Genomic DNA, 27,032 nt, shown 5'->3' with positions numbered 1-27,032 from the left:
GTAAAATGTTGTATAACTGTAATAATTCAACTGTAAACCTAAAAATGTATAGCAAATCTTGAAAAAGATACATCTTAGCTCAGAAAATTGTTATTTAATATGTCAATGCTGTTGTAATGAAATGATTCTTCTAAGTGTGTGGTTATTAAATAAATAATTAAATGGAAAAAAATGCTAGCTGAGCCAGGAATGGTGGCACACACTATCTTCCAAGTGATAAAGGAGAAGGATTTAGAGTTGAGACTTCTATAATCAAATTATTAACCAGTCATCAACAATCAATTATCAATTGTGCAATTATCAAACATTAATCCATGAAATAAAGATGTTTTTAGATACCGGATAACTCTGAGACTACCATGTGGAGACACATAGCTTATTTTGGAAAGAAAACAATGGGATGTGCCCCACAAAACCTAGCATGAATGCAGAAAAAAGTCACCAAGTGCAAGACACAACTATGTGAGACAGATTAATAAAGATTACAAGAGGATTTGAAGAAAGGTTCATTGAAAACAATCAATTAATGCATTTAATTATAAATGGCTTAAAATTCCAGATAGGGATGTGTACAGAGGGAGATGGAAGAATGATTAAGTTACCAGTGACAGTGTCGGGGAAGCACAGGACTTTCAGATATAGAAAAGCCTGCTAAGAATCTTTCTGTGGTTATAGCAGACCAGCTTGTTTCTGATGGCTCATCCCAGAGAGAATAAGTAAAATTGCTACATAAAATAATTTTAAGGGGCTGGGACAATGGCTCAGTCACTAAAGTACTTGCCACATAAGCATGAAGGCCTGAGCTTGGATCCCTAGTGCCTAGTAAAAAGCTGGGCATGGCGGAATGAGCTTGTAATCCCAGCACCAGGGAAGTGGAGACACGAGGGTCTCTGGAGATCATAGGCCAGCAAGCCTTGCTGAATCAATGAGCTCAGGTTCAGTGAGAGATCTTGCCTCAAAAAATAAGGCAGAGAGCAAATGACAAAGACATCCAATGTTGATCTCTTGCCTACACATCCCCACTCACATACATGTGCGCCAGCACACTTTATGTGTATGCACATGTATGTGACACACACACACACACACGAGATTTAAAAATGTATGTAAGACACCAGAGAACTGCTGCACTGAAGAGGATTTTCATGGATGAGATAGATCCCCAACATCAAGGGGGCCCAGACATGTAAGTCTCACATTGGCTCCATTGTTCAGCCTAGAGCCGGGAAGCTGTGCAGACCTGTCATCAGAGTCATGGAGCTCGGGGAGCAAGACTGCAGCTCAAGGCCTGCCAAGATGAGCAGCCTTTGCAAACACCTCAGGCTCTCAGCTGGAACTCCAGAAACCTCTATCCCAGGAACACAAATGCAAACTGGAGAGAGAGCAGCTTAACTTCAATTGCTTTCAATTCCACATTGGATGAAACTGATTAGATGATTTACTCTTAACCTGGCTGTTTTCTAGAAGCAAAATAAGCCAGTCAAAAATTATATCTGTGGTTGTATATCTGCAATATACAGCACAGACTTTAAAAATAATGAAACAGCCCACCCCACATCCTGTTCTTTTTCTAGCCTTGGGAACAGGCTTGTTTTTGCTCTTAGCACCCCAGATTTCTGGACTACCCTCTTAGTGCAGATCCCCCAACTGCATCCTGATCCCCTGTATCCAGACCAGTTCAATCCTTCAGTCTAGTTTTTTGGGCCTTCACAGGTTGTCCCCACCCCCAGGTTGCCTTTGCACACCTGAGACCCACCTTCTATCCTGGCTGTCCCCACCCACTACTTGCCTGGGATTCTGGAGACCAAGTTTATTCCCTAGTAAGTCTGATCCCATCCACTGTGCCTAGACTCCCCCACAACCTGAGAAAATCCAATCACCTGGACCCCACATCCTATTCGCCTTCTAGCCATGGGCAAAGGCCGGCTTTTGCTCTTAGCACCCCAGATCTCTGGACTACCCTCTTAACTCGTGGTGGGGGGTGAGCTTTCCAAACCACACTGCGTCCATCCCCCTACATTGGGACCACTTACAGCCCCTCCCACTGATGCAGGGTTAGGCTTTCCTGCCCTTTAGTAGAGGCCCAGACCTGTGCAGACTGCCTGAGACCACCTGAATCCAGCCTCCATCTAGCAAGCTTTCCAAATTGTACTGTGCCTGCTGACTGGAGAGATCCAGACCTGAGGAAGAAAACTGAGAGCTTCTGGTTCTCACCTGACTTGGGCCTCTGTGGTCCCTCTAACATAAAATCAAAAGAGAGAACCTGAAGCCAGAACAATCAGTTTTTCATACCCAATAAGAAAACAACAAAGGCACATCTAGTATACAAACAGAAACAGACTTAAACTCAATAAAAGAAGACTTGAGTCTCACACCAGAATCAGAAACAACAAAAGAACTCCACAGGCCAAAATCACAATGAAAAAATAATAATATGAAAAACTCAAATAATATGCCTCCACCAAACACTAATAGTCCTATAGAGGAGTTCAACAATGAGAACCCTCTAGAGATAACCCAGGATACAGAATTTAAAAGAACAATCATAAACATTATCGAAGAATTCAAAGAATTTAAAAAACACGTAAATAAACAAAGAACTAAAAGAAGATAGGGATAAACTTCTGAGTGAATTGACAAAAGAGTTAGAAATACTGAAGAAAACTCAGGCTGAAATGAAGATGGAGGTGAAATACTCACTAAAGCCATTTAGAAATAACAGGAGAAAGATTCACCAACAGAATGAACAAAATGGAAAACAGAATAACAAACCTGGAAGATAAAATTGAAGAACTGGAATGCTCAAGCAAAGATTATGAAATATTTAAGAAAACATAAGAATGGAATATGCAGGACATGTGGGACATCATGAAAAGACAAAAATTATACATCATAGGCATAGAGGAAGGAGAAGAATCTCAGGATAATGGTATGGACCAGATCTTCAACAGGACTGTAGAAGAAATTTCCCAAAATTATAGAAAGACATGTCCATACAAATATAAGAAGCACATAGAACACCAAATAGATGGGACCAGAAAAGAAACTCCCCAAGGCATATCACAGTTAAAACAATAAATATACAGAACAAATAGAGAATATAGAAACCTGCAAAAGAAAAACAAGTCACATATAAAAGAAAACCCATTAGAATTACTGCTGACTTTTCAGTGCAAACTATGAAAGTCAGAAGAGCCTGGACCAAAGTATTTCCAGTTCTAATGACCACAGATGCCAACCCAGAATACTTTACACAGCAAAAATGTCTATTACAGTTGAAGGGGAAAGAAAATTTTTCCATGACATAAATAGATTGAAAGAATGCATGTCCACAAAACCAGCACTTCAGGGAATTCTTGAAGCAATACAAAGAGCTGAAGAAAGGAATGAGTATATCTGAGGGACAACAGAAAGAAACTAAATGAAGGTATAACTGTGGAAACACAAAGTTAGATCAAGAATGCGAACAGAAATTAAAAGGACAGGAACCAATACACATCTTTCAATAACTTTAAATATCAATGGACTGAACTCCCCAGTCAAATGACACAGGCTAGTTGAATGGATTAAGAAATAGGGGGAAATGTTAGAGTAGCCAAAAGGCCCATAAAAATAAATAAATCAAAGAAGAAAAAAAGTGATGGGGAGATACAGAAGGCGTCGGAGGGGAGGGAATGGGCATGTATCTGATCAAAACATCTTATATGTATGTATGAAATTCTCAAAGTTATTTTAAGAAAAGAAATAAAAATCCATCTTTTTGCTGTCTGCAAGAAACTCATCTCACCTTCAAAGATAGGCACTACCTTAAGGTGAAAGTATGGAAAAAATAGTCCAAGCAAATGAATAGGAGTTGAAATTCTATTATCTATCAAAATAGACTTCAAACTAAAACTAATCAAGAGATAAAGAGGGCCTCTTAATTCTAATCAAAGGAACAATTGACCAAGAAGATATTACAATCATGAACATATATACACCAAACTCTGGTGCACCCAACTTCATTAAAACAGTACTACAGGACTTTAAGACACAGATAAATCCCAACACACTAATACTAGGGAACCTCAATACCTCACTGTCTCCATTAGACAGATCAACTGGACAAAGAATAAGCAAAGAGAGATCTGAATTAAACAATACCATACATCAAATGGACCTAACAGACATCTACCGAATATTCCACAAACACCAAAAAAAATGTACTTTCTATTCAGCACCCCATGGAACATTCTCCAAAATTGACCACATACTAGGGAACAAAACAAGCCTCAATAAATAGAAAAAATTGAAATAATTCCATGAATTCTATCAGACAACAGTGTAATAAAGTTTAAAATCAATACCAGAAGAGGCCCTAGTAACTGCATGAACTCATGGAGATTAAACAGTACAGTCCTGAATAATGAATGGGTCAAAGGAGAAATTAAGAAAGAAATAAAAGAATTCTTGGAACTAAACAAAAAGGACAATACAACACAACAAAACCTCTGGGACACTTTAAAAGTAGTTCTAAGTGGGAAGTTTATAGCTCTAAGTGCCTATATTAAAAAAGTAGAAAGAGCAAAAATAAATGACTTAACATTGCAACTTAAGACTCTCGAAAGGCAAGAACAAATGAAACCCAAACCCAGCAGACAAAAAGAAATAACAAAATCAAGGCATAAATTAGTGAAATAGAAACAAAGAAAACAATACAAAGAATCAATGAATCCAAGAGCTGGTTCTGTGAAAAGATAAACAAGTGAGACAGACCCTTAGCCCAGTTAACAACAACAAAAAAAAGGAGAGCAATTCCAAATCAACAAAATCAGGGATGAAAAGGGAAACGTCACAATAGACAACATAAAGGTCCAGAATTTATAAGGGAATACTTTAAAAATTTGTATGCTGCTAAATTTGAAAATCTAAAAGAAACGGATGTGTATCTAAAATCATGGGAATTACAAAAGCTAAACCAAGAAGAGATTCACAGCTTAAACAGACCCATAACATATAAGGAAATTAAAACACTAATACAAAACTTCCTGACTGAAAAAGGCCCAGGTCCAGATTGGATTCACAGCAGAATTCTACTAGACATTTGAAGAAGACATATCTAATACTACCTAAATTATTCAAAAATATAGAAAGAGAACTCCGAAATTCCTTCTATGAAGCCAGCATCACTTTAGTACCAAAACCAGGTAAAGATACAACCAAACAAGAAAACTATAGACCCATATCCTTAATGAAAATAGATGCAAATATTCTTAACAAATGCTTTCAAACCACATACAGATGCACATCAAAAAGATCATTCACCATGATCAAGTTGACTTTATTCTAGAGATGTAGGGATAGTTGAATATATGTAAGTCAATAAACATAATAAATCATATGAATGGACTCAAATACAAAAACCACAAGGTCATCTCAATAGATGCAGAGAAGGCCTTTAACAAAATTCAACATGCATTCATGATACAAGTCCTAGAGGGAATTGGACTCCTAGAGGGAACATACTTCAACATAATTAAAGCTATATACAACAAATCCACAGCTAACATAATTCTAAATGGAGAAAAATGGAAGCATTCTCATTGAAATCAGATCCAAGACCAGGCTGTCTACTAGCTTCACTCGTTTCTTATATAGTACTTGAAACTATTGCTAGAGCAATAAGACAAGAAAAGGAAATTAAAGAGTACTAATTGGAAAAGACAAAGTCAAATTATCCCTTTTGCAGATGATATGATATTATACCTAATAGATGCCAAAAATTCCAAAAGAAAACTCCTACAAATGATGAACACTTTCAGTAAAGTGGCAGTTTATGAAATTAATCTACAAAAATCAATAGCCTTTCTGTATACCAATAACAAGCAATTAGAGAAAGAGTTCATGGAAACCCTCCCATTTACAACAGTCTTTAAAAAAGTATCTTATAATAAACCCAACCAAAGACATTAAAGACCTCTACAATGAAAATTTTAAATCTTTAAGAAAGAGATTGTGGAAGACACCAGAAGATGGAAGGACCTCCCATGCTCATGAATTGAAAGAATTAATACTGTGAAAATGACCATCCTATCAAATGCTGTTTATAGATTCAATGCAACGCCAATCAAAATCCCCATGATATTCTTCACAGAATTAGAAAAATCACTCCTTAAATTCATATAGAAGCACAAAAGACCCTGAATAGTCAAAAATCCCTGACCACAAAGAGCAATTCTGGGGGGATTACGAGACCAGATTTCAAATTATATTACAAAGCTATTATCATAAAAAAACAACATGGTACTGGCACAAAAAGAGACCTGTAGATCAATTGAACATAATTGAAGACCCAAACATGAGTACATGCAATTTCAGCCACCTGATATTTGACAAAGGGGACAAGAACATTCGCTGGAGGAAAGACAGCATCTTCAGCAAATGGTGCTGGCATCTCCATCTGTAGAAGAATGAAACTAGACCTTTATCTTTCACCTTTCACAAAAGTCAACTCCAAATGGTTCAAAGACCTCAATGTGAAACCTGAAACTCTGAAACTGTTAGAAGAAAACATTAGCAATAACCCACAAGATATAGTTGTAGGAACGGGCTCTCTAATTTAGACATCAATCACTCAGGAATTAAGGTCAAGAATCAACAACTGGGATCTCATTAAACTAAAAAGTTTCTGTAAAGCAAAAGAAACAACCAAGGAAGTGAAGAGAAAACCCACAGATTAGGAGAAAGTCTTCACCTGCAACACTTCTGACAGAGGTTTAATGTCCAGAATATATAAAGAACTCAAAAAACTAAGAATCCCAATTAAAAGATGGGCTAAATATCTAAACAGAGAGTTCTCAGAAGAAGAAATAAAAATGGCCAAGAAACATCTTAGAAGGTGTTCAACGTCATTAGTAATTAGGGAAATGCAAATTAAAACCACTTTAAGATTTCATCTTACCCCAGTCAGACTGGCTAAGATCAAGAGAACAAATGATAGCAAATGCTGGAGAGGATGTGGGGAAAGGGGAATGCTCATTCACTGCTGGTGGGATTGCAAATTCGTTCAACCCCTATGGAAAGCCTCCAATGTATTTCAAAGTGAAAATAACAGCACAGCAGGGAGAGAAAAATGTTAGCTAGTCTCATATATGGCCATGAAATTGATGAAGAGTGCTCAGCCTAGGGGCTGACACCTGCAATCCCACCACTTGGGAGGTGGAAGCAGAAAATCAGGGGTTCAAGGCCAATCTCAGAGGAAGTCTGAGGTTAGCCTGGGCTAAAAAAAATTAAAAAAAAAAGAAACAGAAATGAATAAAAGAGTAAAGAAGAAATTGAGTATAAAAGAAAGCCTGGCAGTCACCTGCTCATCCACTGCACAGGGAGGCACTGAACAAGTGTGATAAGCATACATGAGACCACTTGGCCCTTCATTTAAGAAACTCAGATTAGGATCAGTGAAATGGCTCAGCAGACAAACACCAAGCCTGATGGCCTGAGTTTGATCCCCAGGACCCACATGGTTGTGGAGAATCAACTCCTGAAAATTGTCTTCCACTGACTTCCACTCTCTCCCCATAGCACATGCACCCACTTACCTACTCTTCCACACAATAAATAAAAATATAATAAAAAAGAAATTCAAATAATTTCATGAATTTTTCACTTCTAAATCAGAAATACCAACTTCTTCATAAAAGATGTGAGCATTAAAATTCACACAGAATTGGAATTCCAAACAGAAACATTAAAATGACCATCAAATGAAGATTTAATTGTAGACATATATTCCATTTTAAAAGTTTATTTTGGGAGCAGGAGACACAGCTCAGTGGTTAAGAGCACTGACTGCTCTTGAAGAGGACCCAGATTTGATTCCCAGTACCCACATTGTGGCTAACAACCATCTGGAATTCCAGTTCCAGGGGATCCAACACCCTCTTCTGGCATCCGGGGGCATTGCACACATGGGTGCACTTCTATACATGCAGGTAAAACACTCATGCATATAAAAATAAAAATAAATAATTTTTAAAAGTTTATTTTGATTATGAATGGGTAAAAATTGATTGATTTGGGGAAGAATCAGTCAGAACATCTATTTCCCTCAAACAACAAATGTTGAGTTATTGTAAATACTGAAAAGATGGTTTAGGGTATATGGGAAAGTACATGGAGATTACCAGCAGATATGATGGCATTTCACAGAAAAGACTTGATCACCACTGGATTGGGTGCCTACCAGTGGGGTGCTCTGTAACCAATCCTCATGTGGACATCAAGGGATAATTTGTAGTGTTTTCTAGACCTCATCCTGGAAGGTCTATCCTTAGGGATGGTGAATCCTCACTGTACCATAGAAGAAGAACTGTGATTTAGTGCTCAGCTGGGCTCTTGAAATGTTATGGGAATAAAATCAATTTAGAGACACCTCCTTCCACTAAGCTTGATTTTTAAAACAAAAATCCGAATTAAATAATAATATTTACTAATCATAGATCAAATGCTAATGATTTCTCTTTATATGTCTGTTGACAACAGCCTGATCACTCACCCACTAACTCTGATTTTAGACCCCAAGGGCAGACAGCTCTCCCAACAACAGAGACTGTCAAGTACATACAGGCTAACAATGAGAAGTGTACAAGAACATTTGTAGCAGTAGATTCCCCTGGTTTGTGAGGAAAACGACAGAGTCACATTCAGTTACTGACAAGGACACTTCAAAGGAATTTTTAAAATTATTTATGGAATCAATTTTAATTTATGGAATGGATTGGTTTTTGGTCTTATTTTTTGAGACAGCGTCTCTCTGTAGCCTCAGCTGGCTTGGAGCTCACTATGTAGATCAGGCTGGCCTTGAACTCACAGAGATCTGCCTACCTCTGCCTCTACCTCCTGAGTGCTGGGATTAAAGGTATGTGCCACCATACTTGGCTAGAGTGGAATAGATTTTAACATAAAATATTCACAGTATATATATAGTGAATTTTGGTAATGATTAGAACAATACCAGAACAGATTTATTTGACATGTATTTATTTATTTGTGTGCACGTGTGCATGTGTGTGTGTGTGTGCGTGCGTGTATGTGTATGGATGCAGGCGTGCCACAGCATGTATGTGGCAGTTAAAGGACAACTTGGGAGAGTTGGTTCTGTCCTTCCACTGTGTGGGGTCCAGGGATTTAATTTGGGTTGTCAGGCTTGGCAGTAAGCACCTTTACCTTCCAAGCCATCTCACCAACCCCAGGTTTGTTAATTTGAGGTAACGCTCACTATGAAGCTCAGGCTGGCCTTAAATTTGTGATCTTCCTGCCTCAGCCTCCTGAGTGCTAGGATTACACACGTATCACCATACCCAGCTTGAACTTCAGGATCATATGCAATATTTAACAAGCTTCTATCTTTGTGATTAGTAGAAATTACTTAGCAGGAGTGAAACAAGGACTGAGGAGAGCTATGAAACAGTTCAATCACCTTTCCTGTTGATACTGTTACAGGTTGAATTGTGTCCTCCAAGAAGCAGTGTTGGAGTGCTAGCACACAGTACCTCGGAATATGATCTGACTTGGAAACAGGGTCTTTGCAGGTGCCATCCTTTTTATAGATAAGGTCACTAGGTGAGCCCTACCCTACTATGTCTGTGTCCTCAGGGAGAGAGAAGTTGGCTGTAGAGTCAGGCATGCACAGAGGGAAGCTGACAAGATGAGCTATGCCTAAACTGTGAGGGCCATGAAACAGGTCCCTCATAGCCCTCAGAAAGAACCGATCCCACCAACACCTTGCTTTTGCACATTTAATCTAGATAACTATACTCAGTCGTCCACATCACTCCATCCATGCTACCCTGTCACTGTAGCCTCTGGAACCCAAATCACATACTGGCCCCCAAACCACTCTGCTATGTTCCAAAGCACCTGGAGATGTGTGGTTTCCACCACATGATGAGACCGAGGCATGTTCTCTGACAGAAAGGAAAATGCAGTTAGATTGGTTACCACTTCTCTCCAGAAGGGCAAGACTCTGTGGGTAGACAGCATATAAGACGTCAGAGTTGGAGTTGAAGGAAGCAAGACAGTTTTCAAGGCTGAAAACTAGTGAAAAAACAATTAGAAAACATTTACCTACAGGAACACAAAACATCTGAAGGAAACAAAAGTAACTCCTTAAAAAGACAGTTGGCAGAGAAAAGATTTCAGGCCACAAGGAAGACAAATGTTTTTCCCCCTTTCCTGAAGATGGATGCATGTTTTCATAGAAAGGGGGGCTACTGACAGTTTAAAATTAACCACAAAGACCTATCTTCATCAAAGCCATTTAATTTTATTTTATTCGGCAATCTCAGTTAAATATATTTCACATTGTTATTCACAAATATCGACTCACAAATGTCAATGTCAGAACAGTGTCTTGCTCATTGTAATCTGGAACCACCCCAAACCTCAGTGACTTGGTCAAGACTCTATCCTGCCCGCTGGTGGCCACACGCACATATCGAAGGAGCAAAGCAATACCTCACATGCTCTAGTGTAAAATGCCCCCAACACAACAGAGCTGAGGCAGGGAGGCAGGAACATCATTACAAATCATTGTTTGGAAAAATAAAATTATATATAGAGAAATCCCCTGGAAAGTAAAAAAGGCACAATTTTCTAGGACAATCTAGTTATGAAAGTGGAAGAATTTTCCTTTTTGGTTTAGTAAACTGCTACATTTCTGAACTTGAGGAATAAGACAATCTAACGTACTACTGATGACTATACACTTTTTACGTAAAAAAGAGTAGTTTTCAACAGTTCATTTTAACAGCTCAACTCATAAGGTCTATGATATCCACTATGAAAGACATGTTTCAACATAGTCCAGTAGGCCCATAGCTGTGCTGACAGTAACATGGAGTACGTGTCCTGGGCTGCCCTGTCTCAGAGTCCTCTCTCAGGTGAAAGGCATTCTTAGACCCGCTGTTCTCAGTTGACTGGAATGGAAAGAGGTACGTATAATGAGACCCAGGGGCACAGGCACCAGTCACCCCACAGGTATTTTTCCCATTCCTCTATGTAAAGTACAGTCATTGCTTGATTATGTGATGGTTCAGGAAGTTGTGAATGGAGTCAAAGAGTTCTTTACCTCGGCAACAGCCCAGCTGGGCAATAGCACACTGCTCTGAACCAAAAAGAAATTTAAAAAGTAGCTGATGGAAAAGGGTATTTCCTGGAAACCCACATTATTTGAAGAAGCTCCCAAGTCAGGAGAAAATGACCAGAGTCATTTTTACTTCCTGCAAGTGTCTCCAACTCTGCCAGATCCCCTCCTACCCAGCATACCACAGTGATGAAAGAAAATGGCTGCGGGCATGGAACTGACATTCTGTTATACATGAGCTAGTTGTGTGTAATACCTTCTTTGATAAATATATTTTTAAACAACCTTCTCAGACTTGAGCACTCGAAAGCTTTCCAGACATTGAAGTTGAAATCCAGAGCTATTTAATCAGTTTGAGAGAGCCAGTAGTCACAGAAAGGAGAAGTGTCAGACTGTGGAGAGCATGCTGTTAAAATGCACTATAAAGAGGTGAATACATGTTTACACAAGAAGGTTTGAAATAATCTTTATTTGTGCAAGTGAGACATGAATGTATTATTTAAAATATTTCTTTAATAATCATATAAGTGAACCTAGGGCCACTTTCCCTTCTGTGATAATCACTGTGGTTTTCACTTTCAGATGTGCTCTACATATGTGAGTGTGCATGTATACATACATAGCTCATAGGAATAGTTTCTGGCCTGGTAAGATAGCTCAGTCAGTAAAGTTTCTGCCATATAAGCTTAAGGACCTGAATTTGCCACCCAGCACTCACATTTAAAAATTAAAAAACGCTGGGCATGATGGCACATACTTATAATCCTAGTGCTAAAGAAAAAGGACAGGAGGATCCCTGAAGTTCCCAGGACAGCCGGCCTAACCTGTTCAATGAGTCTCGGGTCGTAGTGAGAGATTCTGTCTCAAAGAACAGATAAGATCATAAAAGGCAACACTTGCAGTTGCCATCTGGCCTCCACACACATAAGTCCACAGGTGCACCCACACAAAGAAATATGTAGTTTATGAGTATGAGTGCTTTCATACATAGTATCAAGCTCTCCTTCAGCTCTATCCATGTTGATACTGCAACCAATATCTTGAAGTATTAAACTTTGTGGGTGTTTCCTGCCAAGCTATCTTTGCATCACTGTCTCTAGCTCAACCAGAGTCCTCTATATTGACTTAAGAAGAATATGGATTTTCTTAGCAAATAAAAGAGAAAAAAAGACTCTCTTTCTCTTTCTCTCTCTCTCTCTCTCTCTCTCTCTCTCTCTCTCTCTCTCTGTGTGTGTGTGTGCGCGCGTGCATTCCTACATCTACAACTTCAGGATCAAACAGGAACACTTCAAAGAAAACAAAGCAAGCATAGCATTCATGCCATGGCCATGGGCCAGAGGAAAGAAGACAGGTCTACCAGGATCCCTCCAACATCTTTCAGTGTGGCTGTCAGAGAAGAACTTTGGGTCAGTGCTCTCAGCTTCGCACACAGAAGTCACAGACACCTATAGAAGCCAGGAAGATGGCATAAAGACCTGGAGCAGCATGAATGGCAACAGACCCCTCCTCCTGTAATGTTGGAGATGTAATAGTGGAAGGTGTGGACAGTGGCAAAGGAAAGGGAAGCTGCCACACGCTTGGGATATAACAAACCAGCTAGCTGGCAGAGCTCCTCCAGTTTTAAAGCGAATTGGGGAAAAAACAACTGACATTTTTAATATCTTCATTTTTCAGTATTGATCATCATCCTATTTTTTTTCCTATTGCTGTGATAAAATACTCTGACAAAAGTGACTTAAAGAAGAAAGGGTTTATCCTGGAACACATTCCAGAGTACAGAGTACATTCCAGAGCTCTTGACAGTGGTCAAGACAAGATGGCAGGTCAAGACTAATGGTCACATCACATCCACAATCAGCAAGGAGAGAGGCATGAATGGATGCTGCTGCTCAGTTCCCTTTCTCCACATCCACAGTCCAGGATCCTGGCCAGGGAATCGTTCCACCTACAGTAGGCGAGTCTTCTACCTCAAACGTAATCAAGACAATCTCCCACAGGGAGGTCTAGAAAGATATATTCCAGGTGATTCTGGAATCTATCAAGTTGACAACACTAATCATCATAACCATTTACATTCTAAAGCCTCAAAAATAAAACTAAGCCATGCAGGTGCAGCAGGCTGACCTTTGGCTGGTCACAATGCAAGCTGGAGCAGGACCTGAAGAATTCAGATCAGTTAACAGATTTAATCTCCCTCCTCACATCGCTCTCTGGTAGCACAACCAATTTCTCAACAAAAAATTCATTGAAAATATGCTGAACACAAGCAGGTTTTTTTTAAGGTTTTAGGTTTTTTTGTGTGTGATAGTTAATATTGACCAGATCTAGAATCACCTAGAGGACAAACCCCTGGGCATGTCTATGAAGGATTTTCTAGATTGAGCTAATCAAGATAGAAAAAGCCACCAAAATGTGGGTCCCAGATGAAATAAAAAGGAGAAACAAAGGGCTAGAGAGATGGCTCAGCAGTTAAGAACACTGGCTGTTCTTGCAGAAGACCTGGGTTCGAATCCCAGCACCCACATGGCAGCTAACAACCATCTGTAACCCCTGTTCCAGGGGATCTGACAGACTCTTCTGTCATCTGAGTGCGTTGCATGACATGGGTGCACTTACCTACATGCAGGCAATACACTCATACACATAAAATAAAAATAACAAATAAAATATTTTTTAAAGGAGAAATGAGCTGAGCACCAGCATTCATCTCTCTCTGCTTCATGACTGTGGTTGCATTATGACCAGCTGCCTCACATTACTGTCACCATTACTTCCCCACCATGATGGATTGTCCTCTTTAACTGTGAGCCAAACTAAACCCTTCCCTAAGTTGCTTTTTAAAAAAAGGTATTATTTTTATTTTATGTGTATAAGTGTATTGTCTGTATGAGTGTATTGTCTGCATGTGCATAAGTGTACCCATGTCTTGCAATGCCCATGGAGGTCAGAGGAGGGTGTCAGATCCCCTAGAACTAGAGTTACAGGCAGTTGTTAGCTGCCATGTGGGTGCTGGGAATCGAATCCAGGTCCTTTGCAAGAGCAGTCAGTGACAACTCCCAATGACTGAGCCATCTCTCCAGCCCCCTTAAGTTGCTTTTGTGGAGGATTTTGTTGTAGCAACCGGGAAAGTCACTAATACAGTCTCCCTTCAGAAAGCTGTCATTGGCAATTAAGGTAATTTTTTTCTTCTGTCTAAATTTTGGAATAATTTTTCTGGAATGAGAGGAAAAATCCACCCACTAGATTATCATTTTCTTTTGATTTCTTGGGCCTTTCATATATATGAGATTTTTTGTTGTTTGTTTGTTTGTTTTTGTCTTTTTGACACAGGGTCTCCCTGTAGCCCCAGCTGTCCTGGAACTCACTATATAGACCAGGCTGGCCTCAAACTCACAAAAATCTGCCTGCCTCTGCCTCCCAAGCGCTAAGATTAAAGGCATGAGCCACCACACCCAGCATTTGGTTTTTTTTAATAGTTAATTATTTTTATATTCTTATGTGTATGCATGTATTGCCTGCATGTAGATAAGTGCACCCATGTTGTGCAATGCTCACAGAGAACAGAAGAGGCTGTCAGATCCTCTGGAACTGGAGTTAAGGACAGTTGTTAGCTGCTATATGGGTGCTGGGATTCGAACCTGGGTCTTCTACAAAAACAGTCTGTGTTCTTAACCGCTGAGCCACCTCTCTAGCCCACATATTTATGAGTTTTAACTTGCATCATTTTGGAAATAGATTGGCCCCTAGACTCTTTTCCTTTGTATAAGGGAAGATGGTTTAACTCTATCTAGAGAGAAAGATAGGCTCATGACTTTGGAGAAGATACATTTGAAAGAATCCTCTGGCAGGGCTCCTCATCTATTGAGGCCCAGGGAAGAATTCCCTGACCTTGAATCAGCTGTTGCAGCACAGCACACTCACAGGGTGGCAGGGACAATCCCTGACAAAGGACTGAGCCTCTGTCCTCTGCTCTTCCTCCCCATGATGGCTTGTTTAACCATTGACCATCTCCACCAAACTCCATTTGGAGATTTAAACTGAGCAGGGCAAGTGGAGGTGATGAATATGAAATTATCTTCCCCCTTCCATGTAAGAATAAAGGTTGTTTCTTAACTCTCAAGGTCTCTCTACTTGAAAGACAGGAGAAATTCTCAGAAATGAACTGTGTTCAGATGGAAATACTAATACACACTCTATAAAAACAATCATTGATGGCTTTCTGATTAACAAGCTTATTATGTTTAACATCAGGATGCTCTGAAGATGGTCCACCTACCTTGAAGATGAAATCAGCCATCAGAGGTCCTGGAATCTTAAAGGTTTGCCTCTCTGCACCTTTCTGAAACTCAATTGTTGTGTTTTCTACAACAAAGATCCCAGGGCTGCTGAAGCTGTGTTCTCCTCTGCTTCCTTGAAGTGTTTTTGATTCAATAACTAAAATTTAAAAAATAAAAATTAAATATGAAAACTATCCTACAGACATTTGACTTCTAATAACATTTTTACTAAGTACAACATATGCTATCAACACATTATGAAAAATATACACTCAGCTGATGAATGTTTATTTACATTGGCATAACTGGTAATTCAAGTTTTTAGTTGCTCATAATAAGGCATTAACAAGGACAGTTTGACTCAAATTGGTCTACTCAAGTCTTTGGAGCCCTTTCTATCACAGAGTAAAGAGAAAACTTTTCTTAATTTATGCTTCTCAGAAGAAAGAATCTCATATTTGCTTTAAAATATTATCTCTTGAAATTATAGATTCATAAGAAATAGCAAAAACTATACAGAGAATTTCTATGTTATTACATCTGGTCTTGTCCATTGGTTACAAATCTATGACACAATAGCAAACCCAGGAATTGATGATAAAACACGTACCGCTCTATCACACAGAACCACAAACAAAACGTAGAGCCACTGGGTCAGCACAAAGCCCTCGTGTATGCCGACCTTATGTTCTAATTTGTTTTTATAAGATCAGAAGTACCTTAAAAACCTCCTACAGAAAAATGTTTGTCCACGGTTAGTTTTAGCTAACAATTTCTTTTCACTCCTTTCTTGTGTTTGGTTGACTATCTGAGCAGAACTGGCCTGAGCTTGAGAGATGCAATAAAAACCACAGAGCTGTGTGTCCTGAGCTCCTGGACCCAGCTCCTCTAACTCATGCCTTGGGATTCAGTGTGTACAGCCTCCCTCGTCCATCTCTACTCTGAAACATATACTGGGTCCCAGTATGTTGCAGCAGTCATGTGTGTGTGCATGTGTGTGCGGTGTGGTGTGTGTGCGTGTGTGTGTGTGTGTGTGTATGGAAGCCTCAGGTAGCCTTGAGTGCTGTTCCTTGGGAGCAATCCAACCTGCTTTTTGAGATAGGACCTCTCATTGGTTTGGAACTCACCAATTAGGCTAGGTTTACTGGACAAGGAGACCCTGGAATCCCCTTATCTCTGCCTCCCTGGTGCTATGATTGCAAGCATACATCATCACCGTGATTAACACTTTTTACATGGGCTCTGAGGATCAGATTCAGGTCCTCATGTTTGCAAGACAAGCACTTTACTGACCAAATAATCTTCCAGCCCTCGCAGCAGTCTTTAGTCATCTTGAAAAAAGGACCCAACAGAAGCAGTTGATAGAGGCCTCATCCTATGGCATCTTGGCCTCTCAGTTTGTTGTTAGGAAAACATATTTTTATTAATAAAAGTTTTTAAGATTTATTTTACTTCTATTTATGTGTATGTGTGTATATATGTGAATGTCTGCCACATGAGTGCAGTCACCACAGAGGCTAAAAGAGGGTGTTGGATCCCCTGGAGCTGTAGTTATAGGTGGTTGTGAGACACTCAGAGTGGATGCTGGGAACCAAACTTGGGTCGTCTGGAAAAGCAGCAAGTGCTGTTAACCACTGAGCCATCTCTCTAGTCCCTTAACTTTTAAATTACTTTATTTATTTATTATTTATTATTTATTTATTATTTATTTATTTATTTATTTAATTGGGGGAGGGGTGCCATAACATGGGTGTGGAGGTCAGAGGACAATTTTCAGGAGTTGGCTCTGTCCTATTACCATCTGGGTCTTGGGGCTCGAACTCAAGTTACCAGGCTTCATGGCAAGAACCTTTACCCTCTGGCCCATCTTGCCAACTAGTCAAACATATTTAATGCTGAAGTTTTCCTACAGTTAAATTTCTTTTGCAGGGACCTTTTTATTGCTTCCATTTTCGGAGGGATTCACAGTACTGGAAAATCTGGGGCTGTGTGTTCCCTATAATAATGCAGCCAGGAGTAAAACAGGGCGAGAAATGCAGATCTAAACAGCTCTAGGCAGCATGTAAGTCAGACATTCTATAATTAAATTCCATCCCACAACAGAGACCTGAAATTAACGGTACCAAGCGTTCTCAGTTTTCAATAATGCAGTCATTTGGAAGGTTGTAATAAACACAGATCTTGAAAGAATGAGTTATTGCTGCAAAATCAGCTTGATTTCAGAAGTATATCTTATTTTTGCAAATAAAAAGTATATGAAATGGCTATATAAATCAAGAAAATAAAGCCCCTTCTGTATTTAAACATGTAAACTAAATCCTTTGCAAAGGAAGCCAGCAGAGAAGGGTAACTTTCAGAAAGACTTGCAGAGCCAAGTGAGAGGCTGTTCGGAAGGGGAAAATTCCAAGCAATGGGTCTGTCACTTGGAGAAGTGGGAGCCTTTCTGGACCCTGGTCCTCAGGCAGAGAGCCAGTCTCACCAGTCTGAGTACAAAGTCATGTTTCCTGTGCCAGCATGTGTTCACAAATGAAGTTCTCCCCACGGTTTTCATCTTTACTTGTTCTGTTTGCTGCTGGCTTATTCTGCTTTTATAACTAAAAAAAGTCTGGCTCATGTCAGTAGACCCAGCACTCAGGAGGATAAGGCAGGAGGACTGGCCAGCCTGAGCTACATAGTGAGTTCCAAGCCCACCTAAAGTACAGAGTCAGACCTAGTCTCAAAACAACAAAATCTTTCAAAGCTGAATTTTGGGACGTTGCCTTTAAGTATCATTAGAACACTGCATTTAAAAAAAAAAGTCTTTTAAACATTTTTAAAATATTTAATTGACATGCCATAAAATTCATGTGTTATATTTAATTGACATGCCATAAAATTCATATGTTATCTGTCTGTTTTTGCAGTGCTGGGTATTGAACCTAAGGCCTTTCACATGCTAGACCATCTACTATTGAACTGTAGTCCCAGCCCCAATCACCATATAAAATATATAATTTTATCATGTAGTGGCACTCGGGATCTTCACCATGGGCTAAGCTCACAATATTTTTGTCACCCCAAATGAAATTTCATACTTAGCAGACACCATCTAGTTTCCATCTCTGTGGATTTCTCTGTCTGGATATTTCATCTAAATAGAATCAGGTGACAGGTGGCCCTTTGTGGCTGGCTTCTTTCACTGAGGCATAATATTCCAGAGATCATCTATATTAAGGCAGGCATGTGTGAGAATTCTATCTCTTATCCTCAAATAATATTCTACATATGTCCATTTATTAATTGAGCAGAGCATGGATCTCTGCTTTGTTTACATTTGATGACCAACATGAAAAACGCTATGAATATTATTCAGCACCTACTTATGTATATTGGATGTACACACATCTGAGTGCATACATGGTCTCACACAGCCCAGGCTGGCCTTGAACACCGAATCCTCCTGAGTCTAGCTCCCAAGTGTGGGAATTACAGGCATGCATCACCATGCCTGGTGTCCTTTATAGTTTTAGTCTAAATGAAGTCTCATCATTTTACTGCTGAAATGATTTACAAAATTGAATTGGGATGATTTTTTTTACCTGTTTCTAACTATCAAGCTTCCATGTACAAAAAGGAATAATTGTTTCCATCAAGTGCTGAAGATTTTCATGCCATGTAGAGAGTAAGTTTTTAAAAATTTTGATGTTTCTCTGCAAAGAAAGCCTTGCTACCCTAGTTTAAATCACAATTCACTGTAGAATTTCTTTTTTTCTCCAAGATTTTAGTCTGAGGGCTAGAGAGATGGCTCAGTCAATAAAGTGCTTGCCACAAAATCATGAGGACCTGAGTTGGATCCCCATCACCCACATAAAAAAGCCAGATACCTGTAAGACCAGTGTTGGGACAGTGGAGACAGGTAGATCGCTGGGGCCTGCTATGTACTCCAGGTCTACTAAGAGACTCTGCCTCAAAAAAATAAGGTAGAGGGAGAATGAGGAAGACCTCTAACATCTACTCTGCCTTCAACATTCAATCGCAACATTCGGGCATGAACACACACACACACAAACAGAGAGAGACAGAGAGAGAGGCAGAGAGAGAGACAGAGAGACAGAGACAGAGAGACAGAGAGACAGATACATACACACAAAGATTTTGATCTGATGGTGACTCAAAATATTTTAATATAAATATATTTGTGCTGGACAGCTTTAGCGTCAACTTGACACACACAGTCCCCCTTAAGGGAGCCTCAATTGGGGAATTGCCCCCATTGGACTGGCCTGTGGCCATGTCTGTGGGGCATCTTCTTGACTACTGAGTGATGTTGGAGGGCCCAGGCTACTGTGGGTGGTGCCACCCCTGGGCAGGTGGGCCTGTGTTGCATAAGAAAGCAGGCTGAGCATGGGCCAGAGGAGCAAGCCAGTAAGCAGCATTCCTCCATGGCCTGTGCTCCAGCTCCTGCCTCCAGGTTCCTGCAGTGAGTTCCTGCCTTGGGCTCCCTGATAAACTGTGACCTGGGAGATGTAAGACAAAATAAACCCTTTCCTCCCCAAGTTGGTATTGGTCAGAATGTTTTGTCACAGCAATGGAGAAACCAACTAGAACAATATTGTTATAAACTTTTCTCAAAGGATGTTTGCAGCTAAAATATTAGTTTAGGATATGAAACACACACGTGTGTGCTATCCAAAATGTGAGATACTTCTGGCTCTGAGAAGTTTTCATGATGGAAAAAATCTAACATGGTGGCCTAGAAAAAAAAAAGGCAACTATAGAGCATTTTGATTCAGCAGGTCCTGACTGTGGCTTCACAGCAGTGGTTAGAGCTCTGTGTGGGTGGAGCTGGTTACACCCATACGCCCAATAAGTTTCTTCAAGTCCAGGGTCTAGACTGGCTAAGAAGTACTTTCTTCTGGATACAGCGAAGGAAGTAGTTACCTGAGGCCACAGGGATACCCTGGCAGAGAAGGGGAAAACCTGTGTAATTGCCAGCTCCTGTGGGTCCTAAGGCAAGAGATGACATCTGACATTGGCCAAAGAAACACAAAAGCACAGAGGTCTGTTAACTGCTCGTAGTGTTCTTGAGAAAGCACTTGCTGGTCTTCAAGGACCCCTGGACTGGATTGATGAACCAGCAACAAAGCTTGTCCTTCCAGATCAGCTGGGGTCATTAATGAAGTTCTCTATTTCAAACATTTGTTTTTCTTTTAGTTCCGAACTTCTGATATCTCCAGAAGACCCTTAAATCCTTGTACCAATACCTTATTTCACATATGACTTGATTTTCTGTCTCACAGAAAGTTTAAGTCCAAACTGAAATCCTTTCCACTTTCCATGAGAACAGAAAAATTCATGATCTAAAAAAAATTTCTAGACTATGGATTGCTTCAGAATACTGAACAAAAACTCCCACCATGAACACAAGAAATAGACTTTTTGTTTATCAGTTGTTGCGTTCAGGAAACTATTTTAAAAACTAAGGTGAAATTCCACTTACAGAGACGGGCAGGTCCTTTCACAGTAATTCTCACACTTCGACTTCCCAGAGGAACAGCAATTACATTTTCTTCTCCTAGGAAAGAACATAAGACAAATATAGCAAAAAAACATGGGTTAAAGACCCCTGAAAATGAGTCAGCCAATCAAAACCGTGGCATTTACAAAGGCAGAGGCAAGTGTGCATCTACAGATGAATGCTATTCAGCCTTAAAAAGGAAGGAAGGAAATTCTAACAGATTACTCCATCATGAAAAACTATATTATTAACTATTAAGCCTATCACAAAAGGATACAGTGCTATTCCACTCATATGAGGTACCTAGAATAGACAAGTTCATATAGCAGAAAGTTGAACAGTTGTGACTACAGGTGTGGGGAAAGGGGAAATACAGTTTGTGCTAAGAAGGTAGAGTTTCTGTTTTGCACGATAAATAAATTTCTAGATATATATGGTGATGATGGCTCCCCTGAATCATATAAAAATGGTTAAAACAGTAGGGGGATGGGCAGACTGGGGATGGCTCAATCGATCAAGCACTTGTCTTGAAAGTACAAGGATCTGAGTTTAATCCCTATCACTCACAAAGCAATTCCAAGCATAGTGGCATGTGCTTAAAATCCCAGAGCTGGGGAGGTAGAGAGGATCCTTGGGGTGCACTGGTTTTTGAGCCTAGCCTGACTTGGTGAGCTCTAGGCCAATGAGAAACCCTGTTACAAAGGAGGCAGATGACCTTGGAAGTTATTCTCTGTCTTCTACATGCATGCAAACACATGTATGTGCACACACCCCCACATGTATGTGCACACACACACATACACACACACACACTTCTAAAAAGGAATAGAATGACAAACTGTATATTTTACCATAATTTTAAAAATAGATATGGTATAATTCCATGACAGAATGCATGGGGTTCAGTATTGCATTCTTGTGTATCTATAATTTACAACAATACATACTGTATTATATTACATGCATGTCACAGTACACTGTCTGTAAATGCAAAAATGAGAGTGAATGCATGTAAAAGGATATAATGCAGAGGGTAATTGCTCATTAGTAAATATTAGAATGGGATTTCAGCTCTTTAATCCTTTAAATGTGAGGGGAGTTTCCACCAAACCATTGACATTGATGGCTTCTGAGAAAGACTGAGAAAATGGGGCAGTGAGTTAGGGAACAGTAGTTTATGTTTTTCTTTTAATTTTCCATAATGAAAATTTGATTTTATATAATATGTGTAGTATACATGCAATTTTATTTAAATTTATATTGTAAAAATATTTTATTATTGTTATTTTATGTGTGTGAGTATATTGTATTCATGTACGTAAGTACACTTGTGTCATGCAATGCCTCCAGAGGTCAGAAGAGGACATTGGATCCCCTGGAACTGGAGTTATGGATGGTCATTAGCCATCATCTGGGTGCTGGGAATCAAACCTGGGTCTTCTGCAAGAGCAGCCAGTGCTCTTAACCACTGAGCCATCTCTCCAGACCCTTACATTAAAATTTTAAATTAGAAAAATTATAGCTGAAATAAATTTTAATGGAAAAAGAAAAGCATTAGGGCTCACAAATTTTACTCTAAGAGTTTTGGAAGACCTTAAGCAAACAGTTAAATTCCAGTAAGTTAAGGAAGGAAGACTGAAAATATGTCAATCAGGATTTTAGAACCAGCGTAACTCTAATATTCTCAACAAACAATGGTAGTATAGAAACAAATACAGATGAGTCAATTTTAATTAGGATTATAGATTAAAATGTTGGTATTGATATGATGCAAAGCAAATCAGTTCCAGAACTCAAACTAATTGTACGATATGATTAAATAAAACTTGTTCTAAAAATTAATGGCTGATTTAGCACTAAGAAATACATTAAGGTTCTGGATTACATTAAGAAATCAAAGAAGTTAAAAAGATGATAATTTCAATGAATACAAAAAAGGTAAGGCTGGCATGTAGGTCAGCGGTATAGCATCTGCCTAGGAAGCATGGGGCCCTGGGTTCAACCCCCGGGACCAGAAAAAAAAAACGATTTAAATTATAACTATAAATAAAAAGAATTTTATAAAGGTCAGCATACATTACGGATAACAGTTATTATTAAAGCCAGGGATAAAAGGAAGCATTATCAGTTTGATAAAGAATATTAGAAACCATGGGAAGACTCAATGGTAAACCACTAAAATTATTCCCAACACATATGGGAAAACAAAGGTTAAAATCACTATTATATTTTCTATAAATTTTTGTAATAAACTTAGGAAATAATAACTTACACAAATATATCCTAGAAAGGAAAGATTTTTAAATACTATATTTGCAGGGCAGATGGCTATGGTAGAGATGGCACAGAGCAGTGCTGCCTGAACAGAGGCAGCCTGAAAGTTGGAGTAGTTTAAAACCAATAGTGAGCCTGATCTGTTCTCAGAGCTTGTTTCTTCTGAGTTCTCTCAAAACTGTTCTTCCAACCATGGAGGTTCTTTCTTTCTTTAAGCAGTATATCCAGCATAACACTGGAAAGAAATGAGCAACTTTGTCTTATCAAGGAAGGGTTTTCTCTTTCTGACCCCTGCTAACCCAGAACAGCACACACAACTACAAATAGATATTATCAGTCTAATCCTACCTGTTGTTTGCAATACAAACTGTGGATAATTTGTTGCTTTCTAAGTCACTGCTTTCAACACCAATATTTTCACAACATACACATACACACATTATTCTGGGCCAGGGGCAAGGAAGGGTCATGAGGGAGAAATGGGGAACAGGATCCAAGATTAAAGCTATTTTTTTAGCTTGGCTTTGTAAAAGCTGATTGCTAGAAAATTCAAAGGCCTAGCAAGATTGTTTATAGTGTTTTCCTAAAGGGCAGCTAGATTTAAGTAAGATGATTACACAGTAGGAAGGCAGATTGAATAGATGCTGCTAAATGATCTCAAAATATAAGAAAAATTTTGGTTAAAAGGTTAGGTAAAATTCCCATTTGTAACAGAAGCCATTCCCAGAAAAGTCATCCCTACACATGGCTATTCAAAAAGACTATAAAAGCCGGGGAAAAAAAAGAAAGGAACCATGGGGCAGGGGAGGGGAAGAAGGAGCTCCAAAGAGGGGGACAATGGGACACAGGAGTTAACAAGGGGAAAATGGTGAAAATGGTAGTTACTCTAACCAGGATGAGACAGAATGACTATACAGGGTGAGAGAGAGGGAAGAGAGATGAATAATACTTAAGTGGTATGAAAAACCAAAGGGAAATACATTATATCATAAGCCTACTGAACAATACACATAATATTTTAGTACATGTATAACTGAAGGTTATATAGCAAAAATCACAGGGCAAGGCAAGGGAAACCTCCCTTCGAGTTGTTGGTCAAAGTGGTCCAAGAGACTTGAAAAATAATATAGGCTATTGCCACAGCCCTTGATTGTCTCATAGAACTTGAAGTTAAGACTCTATTGCTGAAAATAAGACATACTTTGGACACAGGCCTTAAAACAACTGAGCTACAAATTACCTTGAAGCCTCCTCCTCAAAGACTAGCTGTCATAGTGTCAGAAGGTACTATGTAAACTGCCAGAGGAGAAAACCAATCAGTGTTACTTCCCAGCTATAAGACCTATGAACCACAACAATGAACATTCCAGCAAAGTATCTCTACTGGTACAAGAGTGGCACTTTTATCTTGGGAGTAATCAACAGCTGTCTAATTAGATTTAAGGCCCAGACAGGAAGAAGGAATCAGTACATGGTACTGTAATCATAGCCATATATACATGCTTGTAGAGTTTATAGACCCTAGAAAAGAGCCTACTTCTGTCCCTTTCCTAGACCAATGCAATTTCTTACTATATTTTAAACACATATCTTTATGTGCATCCTTATATTCACAGATAAGTGTAGCTCTCACTACTCATCCAAGAAGCTTCTTCTTGCAACAGATGGAAACTATTACAAAGTTCCACAACTGGCCAAATGCAGAGAATAAGTGAGTGTGAGGTTCCTGGCCCTAAGTGATACATCTACAATGCAACCTCTGCACCTAAGACTCAGGAAACATCCTGGAAGAGGGGGCAGAAAAATTATAAGAGCCAAAGAGACAAGACACCTACTGTTAGTTAATGCATTCTAGATATGAAAGGGAAGATATAGCCATGAAATCTCCACAGTATAGTAGTCTTCATATTGACAAAAACAATCAACATGCCAATTTGAATGGGGAAAATTTCATGGGCTCCTACCCGAAGATGAAGAGTCACAAACAATCAGTGGGATACTGAGGGAGGGCGAATCAGTTTTCTCCAGGAACTAGCTTACTGAGAAATTATCCTAATTCCAAATGAGCAGCCCTAAACACAGTCAGTACCACTAAATGGACTCAGTGCACTATAGTATATATGTATATATTTATGAATATATGCATGTTTATGTACTATAATAAAAAAGAGGACACGAAATTATAAGGGACAGTGGGGGACATGAGAGGAGTTGGAGGGGGACTGGGAAGGGGGAATAATGCAAGTACAGTACTTAAGTATGAAATTCTCAAAAAACTTCAAGAAGAAATAATTTGTAAAGGTTCAGAGACTGCCTTCAAAATGTTTAATAGCTAATCATAGAGTCAAATAAATTCCTGCATTTTAATTCTGTGTTACATATTCTTCAAATGTTTGGCATTTTACATGTTCTGTTAACATACAACATCACACGTTGGTGTATGCACACACACTTAGGTAGCACAATCAGAGTGAGCTTTCTTGTCACTCTTCCTGTTCCTGCAAACATACATCCAAGTACAAAGAATCAGGGCTTTTTAGAGAAACGGGTCGATCTGGGTTTGGGAGAGAAAATAAATAATACTGGACTATCACTGCAGAGCAAAGTCTTTTTAAGGTAGCTTAAGGAAGTTCTTAAAGACAACTGGAGTCATTTTGAAAGGACTTAGAGTTTATGTGAAGGGTCCTCAACTAGGCAAAAATGTGAAAATGTAAACATTAATAAAAATAATCATCCTCTCCGACCCACAGGCTTCTCTCTCTGGGGTAAGTAGATTGGGCCCTCCACGCCTTGACTCCCCCAGCCTCACTCACCCTCCAATCTCCCCCACCGGTCTCTCCTCCTAGCCTGGGACCTGTCCTATTCATTGTCTTGGCGCCCCATATACCTGGGGAACCACCACTGCTTCTTCCTGATCCAGTGCATCCAGAGAAACTCAGTTCTTTCTCAGGTCCCCAGGAGCACAGCTTCTGGGCCTGGCCCTGCCCTCACCTCCCTCTCCTTGCCTGGGCCTGCAGGACCCAAAGACCTCTCTCCAACCTGCAGGCTTCTCTCTCTGGGGTAAACGGATTGGGCCCTCTGCACCTTGGCTACCCCAGCCTCATTCACCCTCCCATCTCCCAGGCCAGTCTCTCCTCCTAGCCTGGGCCCTGTCCCATTCCTTGTCTTGGCTCCCCAGACACCTGGGGAACCACCACTGCTTCTTCCTGATCCTGTGCATCCAGATCAACTCAGTTCCTTCTTGGGTCCCCAGGGGCACTCTGGGCCTGGCCACCCTCACCTCCCTCTGCCTCCTTGGGTCTGCACAACCCTCCAGCCTCTTTCCTGGATACAGGGGCTGACCTTTCCTCTTCCTGGTCCTTTGCATCCAGACCAACCCAGCTCCTCAGTGCAGTCCCCAGGGGCCCTTGGAGCCACCTCCCACCCCCATCTTACTTTGCATCTCTGGGTGGCACAGCCATCAGCTGCCCTAGACCAGCATCTATCCTGGGTGCGGCTCCGAGACAAGTCCAAACTGCAAATTCCTGAGGCCAAAGTCTATGCTGGAGGGATCCAGACCTTAGGAAAAAGCCTGAGAGCATCTGATCCTCATCTGACTTGGGCCTCTGTGGGAACTCCTGAAGACAAAAGCAATCTGGCCACTCCAATATAAAATCAAAACAGAGAACTGGAAGCTTAAAGGAACCAGCCTTGCATGCCCCAAAATTAAACCACAAGATTCATAAAGCTCACAAAAAGAAGCAGACCTAAACTTGAAGGCTTGAGTCTCATACAAGAATCAGAAACTACAAAAGAAATTCACATGTCAAAATCACAGAGAAAAAACAACACGAAAAACCAAAATACCATATTACCACCAAAT

At 39.8% G+C, this 27,032-nt stretch overlaps 1 protein-coding gene across 3 annotated transcripts in view; it reads right to left on the bottom strand.

Annotated features, from left to right (window-relative positions):
- Positions 1 to 27,032, bottom strand: part of Adamtsl3 (ADAMTS like 3) — a 376,880-nt gene that overhangs the window by 172,090 nt on the left and 177,758 nt on the right. For all 3 annotated transcript variants that reach the window (XM_029568979.1, XM_008844443.3, XM_029568977.1), the window contains exons 8-9: positions 20,879 to 20,953; positions 15,399 to 15,556 (exon numbers count right to left, since the gene is read on the bottom strand). In XM_029568979.1, coding sequence (XP_029424839.1) covers positions 15,399 to 15,556; positions 20,879 to 20,953 — 233 coding nt within the window. The remainder of the gene's footprint in view (positions 1 to 15,398; positions 15,557 to 20,878; positions 20,954 to 27,032) is intronic.

Source organism: Nannospalax galili, unplaced genomic scaffold, assembly GCF_000622305.1.
Source record: "Nannospalax galili isolate Female #2095 unplaced genomic scaffold, S.galili_v1.0 scaffold902, whole genome shotgun sequence".
NCBI classification, from domain to species: domain Eukaryota; kingdom Metazoa; phylum Chordata; class Mammalia; order Rodentia; family Spalacidae; genus Nannospalax; species Nannospalax galili.
The sequence above is the reverse complement of the archived record's forward strand: the minus strand, read 5'-3'. Positions and strand labels throughout refer to the sequence as shown.